Source organism: Pistacia vera, unplaced genomic scaffold, assembly GCF_008641045.1.
Source record: "Pistacia vera cultivar Batoury unplaced genomic scaffold, PisVer_v2 Contig583, whole genome shotgun sequence".
NCBI lineage: Eukaryota > Viridiplantae > Streptophyta > Magnoliopsida > Sapindales > Anacardiaceae > Pistacia > Pistacia vera.
This window is the reverse complement of record NW_022196427.1, coordinates 114,081-122,568: the sequence shown is the minus strand read 5'-3', so window position 1 is coordinate 122,568 and position 8,488 is coordinate 114,081. Positions and strand designations below refer to the sequence as shown.

At 33.2% G+C, this 8,488-nt stretch overlaps 1 protein-coding gene and 1 long non-coding RNA gene across 4 annotated transcripts; both read left to right on the top strand.

The window, feature by feature from the left end:
* The first annotated feature begins 1,204 nt into the window (after positions 1-1,204).
* Positions 1,205-5,270, top strand: LOC116109584 (mediator of RNA polymerase II transcription subunit 18-like). 3 transcript variants are annotated; one of them, XM_031395813.1, is made up of 6 exons: positions 1,205-1,345; positions 1,772-1,906; positions 3,098-3,197; positions 3,850-3,907; positions 3,986-4,342; positions 4,739-5,270. In XM_031395813.1, the coding sequence occupies exons 2-6, from the start codon at positions 1,871-1,873 to the stop codon at positions 4,839-4,841; spliced, it is 654 nt and encodes a 217-aa protein (XP_031251673.1). In that variant the 5' UTR covers positions 1,205-1,345; positions 1,772-1,870; the 3' UTR covers positions 4,842-5,270. The 3 variants fall into 3 exon arrangements, with proteins under 3 accessions (XP_031251673.1, XP_031251672.1, XP_031251674.1); XM_031395812.1 differs by having other exon boundaries at positions 1,208-1,345; positions 1,808-1,906; XM_031395814.1 differs by having other exon boundaries at positions 1,209-1,345; positions 1,823-1,906.
* Positions 5,271-6,864: 1,594 nt separating this feature from the next.
* On the top strand, positions 6,865-7,193 carry LOC116109585. Its single transcript, XR_004124776.1, has 3 exons — positions 6,865-6,896; positions 7,000-7,044; positions 7,143-7,193. It is a non-coding gene; the product is annotated as an uncharacterized LOC116109585 (long non-coding RNA).
* Positions 7,194-8,488: the final 1,295 nt, after the last annotated feature.

Sequence of the window (8,488 nt, the reverse complement as noted above, 5' to 3'; positions counted from 1 at the left end):
TTAAATTGATATATACTTATATATTTAATTATTGATGACATTTTAAAAAAAAATCCAAACATATTACAGTAGAATCTCTCTATAATAATACTCTATAATAGGAATAACCTCCATATAGTCATAAAAAATTATGGTTCTAACTTAAGCCAGTGAACTTGCCTCTACATAATAATAATTATATGTATATTGCAACCAAAAAAAAAAAAAAAAAAAACATATGCTATGTTACACTAAATGTTTAAGATATCTAAAGTTGTTTGGGACAGTGATTTATGTTTTATAGTTGTTATTATATATTTTATCTTGTGGGTATGTAATAAGTCGTCAGCATGGACACCTTATTATTGAAGCCTAAATATTTCTAGCTTCTCAAGTATGTTTAGAGTTTCTTGACACAAAACTTTTGATATTTTCATACTATCATCCTCAAGATTATCTTCTTCATCTTCTTGTCTAATTCCAATGATAATTTCTTCTTCAGTCAAAGCATACACGACTTGTTACTTATTTGGATATTAATATTCATTTCATTAGTATAGTGAAGTTGTTGAATTTGTTCATTCAATTTATTTGTACTCCTGAAACATGAATTATAAAATAAGAAATCAAAACAATAATTTTTTTAATCAAAACAACAATTTTTGTAACTACACCTCTATTAAGTTATAACCTCCTTATAGTAATAAATTTAGTTGATCCCAATATTATAACTATAAAAAGGTTCTATTGTATATATATAAGAAAAACAAAAACATTATAGTATTTTATTATTGATTACTATTAAAAAAATTCATCTAAACTAAACCAAACATAATATAAAAAAGAAAAAAATATAAATATATATAATAATATATACCATGTTTTTTGAACATAAACGAACGAATAATCGAACAGATTATTCGTGAATGGATGGATTAGTCAAACGCAGTATGTTTGCGAACATAATCGAACGAACAACATATGTTCGAACTCGGATCAAACATATTATCGAACGACCATCAAATTGTTTACAAACAGTTTGTTATCAAGTCCAATCAAATGGTTATCAAACAAATATCGAACTGTTTACGAACCGAGCTCGGTTCGTTTGCAGGCTTAGTTCAAATTCAAGTTTCCGAATTTAAAAAATTAAATAGTCCCACCGACCCACGCTGGGGATAAGACTGTGTTACCCTTAATGTTGCATTAAATTACAGAAAACCAATAAAGGTTTGCTCATTACTGCGATCATCCTCGCTAAACTTGCTTGGCCACTGCCAGAATCGGCGTTTGGTAGAACAAGTCACAGCAGAAACGACGTCGTCATCTCCCTAAACTCCCGATAGTTGTGCGTCGTTCGTCACAGGTTCCACCTCTAGACTAACGGTTCTTTCTGTAATTTCTATTCATTTATATCTTTGTGTTTTATTTGATTTTCGAGGGTTTTAACTCAACTTAATTGGGTTTTTATTAGAATCTATGTTTTGAATTTATTTGAATAGTGTTTTCTAAAGCCTTTTAGTTCTCTGATTTGATCCATCTAAATTTAGTTGTTTTTTTCATTTACAAATTCTGGACCAAATTAGGACTTAATACAGTTGATTTTATATTGCTATGTTATAGATGAAAATATGCATTCTTGTGGACTCTTTGTTCAATGAATTATTATGAAACTTAACATAGTGGGGCTTGTTTGTGCTGAGCCAAAAATGAGGTTGAGCCTTAGGGAAACCCCACTGTTTTATTTTTATTTTCTTTGTTTTATTTTTATTTTGTTCTTGTTTGATTTCAGTTGTTTGATAAATACTGTTGCTCAAAATGTCTATTGTCTTTGGCAATTCAGGCTCTATGTGCATCAAAAACTTTTGAGATGAACTAAAAGTTTATTTTGATGGAGTGCATCGTGCAAGGAATTATAGAGACACAGGTAAGTTACATAAACACAGAGAATGTTTTTTAGCTTTATTTAAATCATGCAGATTCTAATATATATATATGCACACACAATTGCACAATGGTAAGATTTTTGAGTGTTAAATTTATTGAGGACGGCCCATCTTGCTTTTAGTTTTGTTTGTGTGAGTTTGATTGTGGTACCCTATCTGAAGTGGACTAAGGAGAATTAGTAGCGTGGGAGAAAATGGTGTCGGTGTTGATTTTTGAATGAAATTTGACTACTGATTTTCAAAACTGAGATATTTCTCAAAAATGATTACAGTGATATGAAACTTTTATTGTTATATTGGGACACAAAACCAAGTCTAATTTATGTCATATATGCTGTTGGGTATTATGCTTTACTTTAAGATTTTGTGGACTTTAGAAATTAAGTGATAAAAAGAGTGGGAGCTTTTAAAAATTGGTGCTGCCATTTCCATGTTTCTTTTCCTTGTATGTTGACTGTTTCATTGGGATAGAGTTTGCTTATTTTTCAATCTTGGTGTTTAATTTAGTTGTGTCAGAATTTTACCAAATAATACTGTGCAATTATTATGGACTAAGTTGTACTTGCCGGACTCTCTGGTGAGAGGTACTCAATAGTGTAGTTTCTGCTGCTGCTTTATAATGCTTGGTCATTGTGTCTAAATGTGTGTATGTCATGGACTTGAGTGCTTCCAAGCACATGTTCATTAGATGTATGTACAAAAGTAAGTTTTTGATTCATTTGTCAAGCTTTAACAAACCTTGAGATGTTTTAGCAACCCACATTGTAGTTCATTAATGTTTTCAAATCCAAAGTACTTAATCTTTTGATTTTTGAAGTTTGGCTCAGTATTGCTATGCTGTCTTGCTGTTTGTCTTAGTTAACTACTTCGTTTAGTATCTTATGTTTCCATTGCCCGGTCACACTTGGTACTTATTGGTCTCAATTGATTTTGTCATTAGGATAGAAATGATGTAAAAACATTAGCTCAATTAGTCCTTACATGCTCAAAAATATCATTTATGATAATCAGTTTCGTTTTTTTCTTCTGTTTCTCACCTGATAAACTTATTTTCTTCCTTTCTAAAGACAAAAGGGAAAAAAAAAAAAAAACATAAATTTTTTCTTTTCTTTTTATTTATGTGAAGATGGTGCTGGTAGGAATTTCTTTAATATATAGTTCTTATCTTGCAGCATGTGGAGGCCCTTGAGATTCTTCTTCAGGGACTATGTGGTGTTCATAGAGAACGCTTGAGGATCCATGAAATTTGCTTAAAAAATTCTCCCAACCTTGGTAAGTATTTAGATCTTCTGTAATTTAAGCTTCATAGAAGGATGATGCACAAAATTTTAGAGCATGGGTAAATTAGGATGAAGATGAAACTTGTATGGTTTTAATATTGACTCATCTAGAATCTTATTTTGGTGCTATACACAATTGCCGGCTCAAATAACTGTCAGTCTTTTTTTAGCCAATTCTCTTTTTATATATTTTACAATTATATTGCTGTTGAAGAAGAAAAATAAGATTGTCACCCCATCTTATTCATTGATTCATTCTTATTTCGCATTTGACTCTCACATTAAGTTCACATTAACCAGTTACCCTGATTTTCTCGTTAGTTTAATTAACCAGTTGAGTTTTTTGGAAGCTAAATTTATGACTATAACCTAGAATGCATCAGATATATTATCATCAATCATGCTTTGCTTACTGGATAAATAAAATGATCATCATAAACCTCATTCATCCAAATATTACATGGATATATGTTGGATTACATGTTTAATACTTCTCATTATACGTACCCTAATGGTACTTCATATTTAGAGACACTTTCAACTCCCATATCTATATTTTCACTTAGAAAGCCTAGTGCTGATTATATATAATCTGGTCGTTTTACTTTTTGCTGACATGTAAGCTCATGAACTTCATTTTCCAGGGAATGTTGCTTCAGAGATTAGACTCTTATGTGATCTTGAGCAGACTGAACACATGTGGTAAAAATTGGAATTTTTCCTTTTAGGTGTAAAATTTCGTGTGTTTTATGTGGTTGAGAAATTTTATTTGTGTTGTAGGACTGTTAAACATGTTGGGGGTGCAATGAGGGGTGCTGGTGCAGAGCAAATCTCTGTTCTTGTAAGAACTATGGTGGAGAGCAAAGTAAGCAAGAATGTGCTTCGTCTATTCTATGCACTTGGCTACAAGTTGGATCATGAGCTGCTGAGAGTGGGCTTTGCCTTCCATTTTTTAAGGGGTGCTCAGATTACAGTTACTGTGTCATCTATTAATAAGATGCTAAAATTACATGCAACCGATGAGGCTGTGCCAGTAACTCCTGGAATACAAGTAGTTGAAGTGACAGCACCTGCAACCTCTGAAAATTATACTGAAGTGGCTGCTGCAATGTCATCATTTTGCGAATATCTTGCACCGTAAGAACTTTTGTTCATTCTCAAGACATATTTAGAAATCCTGTTGTGACTAGTTTTGAGTAATCCAATTGTATGTCATATGCCAAAAATTAAAATTTCTGTGCTTGAAACTTGTCACTGTGGTATATCCTGTGCTTCACATCAAGTTACCTTGTGATCCAACTGTTGTGGATATCAGAAAGGCTTGACTGGTTAGTCATGCTTGTAAGGCTGTATAAATAAATGTATAATACTGCTGCATGTATTAAGATATTTTGAATACATAGTTATGATTATATTGGTACGATTAAGTATGTTCAGAATCAAATGAAGGTCAAAGTTGCATTTCATGAAACTTGGTTCACTATTGATTCTATTTAAGAACTAATATGTAATCTTCTTGCTTTTGCTTTGCAGGCTTCTACATTTGTCAAAACCAGGTGTTTCAACAGGGGTTGTTGCTACTGCTGCTGCTGCCGCTGCGTCTCTTATGTCAGATGGTGGAGGCACAACTTTGTAGCCAGGTTGTAAGATTGCTAGGTGTTAGATACATTTTATTAATACTCGCTTAATTATCGATTGCTGCTTTTAAATCGTCGCTCAAGATGCCTGTGCTGTAACCACTTCAGAACGGCTGATATAGTTGTTTTCATTAACTTAAAACAAGATATGAAGTGGATATGGAAGAGTATGATGTTATTCAGGGCTGTACCTTTCAAAGCTCAATTTTCTGTAGATTTTCTTCATGCACAGGCGTAAGGAAAGAGTTAAGCGTTGGATTGACTGGCTGAGCCTGGAATGAGAAATTTTAACTGTGACAGCTTGACAGAATTGCTTGCAAATGAAGAAAAAGAGGAAAAAGCATGGTTGTTGAATGTGAGGGACACATATTGGCATAAATCTTAAAATGGTTCTTGTGGAGTAGGTATCTTTTTCTGTCTTAAATATTTTCCAGCATTGAACAAAGAAGGTTTCATTGTAAGACTTTCCACAATGGTTTACGGTATTGGTTGAGCCTTATTATATGCACGACATGGGTTAATACTCTTGATTGAAAGATCAAATACTTCATGTCGATGTATTGTTATTGCTCTTGGTATCTAGGCACTCCAGAGTTAGGATTAAGACCTATATCTGCTGTACTGTGATGAACTTGAAATTTATCTCAAGTCTGCATTTTAGAATATGTTTTAAATGTAGAATTTAGTCTTTATCCAAAATAATTGCATAATTTTGGAGAAGCACAGACTGATGGTATATTATATGCTGGATATGAAGTGCCTTTTCTTTCGAAGTTGGATCTTTGGACATCAATCATCGAGACTATTACTGAATTTTTGAAAAAGTGTAAACAATAGAGGGGATGAGCTGAAATAAATCTTTTACATCATATGATCATGGTAAGTTGCTCTACTAAATTAGAGGTTTAAAGGGTTTATTTCATTCACTCTCGTGAAGGGTTTTTATTTATTTCGTGAGAGATGTTAAGTTGCCACAGCCATACTCTTGATCATGGGGTACTTATAATGTGTAGGGTGTTTTTGATATCTATAAGGGATTTTTTTTTTTTTTTTTTTTTTTTTTTTTTTTTAAATCTTGAAGGGTGTATATATTTAGTGGTTGGTTTTGATAATTGGGGAAGTATCTTACTTGCTCAAGAGAAAATGAAACTAACCATGGTAAGTCTTAACTATCTTCAGGGGTGAAAGAAGTTAACCCATGGTTAAAACCATACTTTTGAGAATATTCAATGGATATAACTACAATTTGATAAGTAGTTTCACCTGTTTAGCTATTGGATTTGATCATTCTCAATTTAACATAAAGTTTGTGTATCTGAACAGGTGGTCTAAGCCAACAATGACAACGCAACATAGCCGAGTTGAAGCTGCTTTGCTTCTCACGGCTTCAAATCCGTTTTAACTACCTCAAGTCGCCTACCACCACACAAGTTTAACCCGCCACATCTGACATACTGAAAAACAACACTACACAATCCACATAAAATTTCTACGCAAAAAAACTCATGGCCTCTCTGATGTCCTCTCTCAAACTACTCTCTCGCATTCTTCTTCTTCTCCAAAACTTCTTCTCTTACTCTTAATCCTCTCTTTTACACCAAATCTCTCTTTCAAACCCTACAGAAATCTATCTTTATCTACAAAAAAATTTTCAGTCTCAGCTTCTTCACAGTCTCTTCAAGCTCTCATTTTGACTGCGATGAGTCATTCTGAATCCGAACACTTCATCGCCAGCTTACAACGATGCCTTTACTTCAACGTCCGTTGCGACTCTTCTTTCAGCAACCCTCCACTGGGGCTCTGAGTTTATGATGTGCTACAGAATCAAATTGGTGGTGGCAAACCAAAAATGAGATGGTCTTTTCTCACAAACTGTATTCATTTTTTCTATCTTAACTTTCTGTGATTGGTTTTGGGTATTTTAAGGTACTTTAAGAGAATGGATGGCCATCTTCAACCATATCGAGAACCCCCAGAAAACGATGACGACCGAAGCAAATTGATTGATACACTTCAGTACAACAAATAAGGGTCGGTTTTCAGTTACTGTTTGGGTTAGTAGTTAATTTATGGTGATGCTTATTGTTGGCAATTGATTATAGATATTGAATTTTAGTTACTAAAGAGTGTTTGATACTCAACTGTTTGTGTTTTGAGGACTGGAAAACTGAAAGATACAAACAAATTATCAAATCTGGAACTGTAAGGAGAATTTTAAATTACTTTATACAGATTTTCTTTTTCATTGTGGATTTTGTTGTGTATTGATGAGATTTGCTGGTGTGATGGCATTTGACCAGGTGGAGCCTAGACCTGGAGTTCTTAGATTGATGGATGAAGCAAGGCCAATGTAAGATAATACTTTATTGTTATTATTCAATTGTTGTATCATGGTAATTGAAATTAGTCAGTCTTCATGTCTATCATCTGTTAGTTGGACTATGTGGTTTCTGTTTCTTTCTTTAAGATTGTATTACATTTTTCTATTTTGTGATGATAATTTGTGATTTAATAGCTTTTATTCTGTTTTTTAATCACAGTTTCATATTTAATATATTCTTCTTGTAGTATTCTTTTTTCCTGCTGCATCACAGGGAAAAAAACTGGCGTGTGTTCTGCAGCAACTAAAAGGTCAGTTATCTTTGTCTTGAAACCTTATAGGAATGGTAAATTCTTTCGCTAGCTATATGAAATGGAGGTGTTTTCATCCACAAATGTTTGTTCATTGTTATATGTCCTTGTTAAGGAGCGGTTTCAAGTCTTGATTGCTCTCGGGGTGTCATTAAATTGAAATGAATAGCTATGTAGTTTGCTAAAAGATGTGCATACTCTTGCTGACAGTATGAATGCTTTTCTAAGTAGTTTACCCTAGCTGAACCTGGCGGCATATAATATTATTTGGTGCGCTTGAGACTGTGAAGCTCATGTCGTGATACATACGGAATATAGCACATTGATGCCAAATGATTTGTTTCAATTTCTTTTAAATTAACCTTCTACAAACTTGTACCCACAAACTGAGGTCAAATATGCTACATCCTCATATTTCTTTCCAGATTAGCTCCCTTTAAGGTGTGTGTTCTGTTTGATCCAATTTTTTTTGTTTGATTTTATTCTTAATGATTTTGACCCATATATTAGCCTTGTTTTGCTTCTGTACTTGCAGGTGATGATGTAAAACAAAAGAAGCCTGATCGTCATTTATGGACAGCAGCTAAGGTAGTTAATGTAACATAGTATGAACTACAACTTGTTCGATGAAACCATAGAGTTCTGCATACATTGGTGTTTATTGGAAATTGATCTTAAATTTATATTCCTTGCAGAGATAGGCGTGTCAGAGAAAGATGTTTGGTGGTTGAGGACAGTGTCATAGGGTTGCAAGTAAGTAATCTATTGTTGGATTACATTATTTATTTGCGGCCATTTAAAACCTTGGAGAATCCTCTTTTCAGTTTCTATATCACTTTGAGCAGATCATGATTTAGAAACCAATGAGTACTTATATGTAATTAATTGGCCATTCAATCACAAATTTCAAGTCTTAGCTTCAATTTTATCCTCCATTTTATTGGCCAGTTGCACATTAAAAACAAGTTCATTAACCATATTAACCTCTAAAGTGAAGCAAGTTCATTTCTGCAGG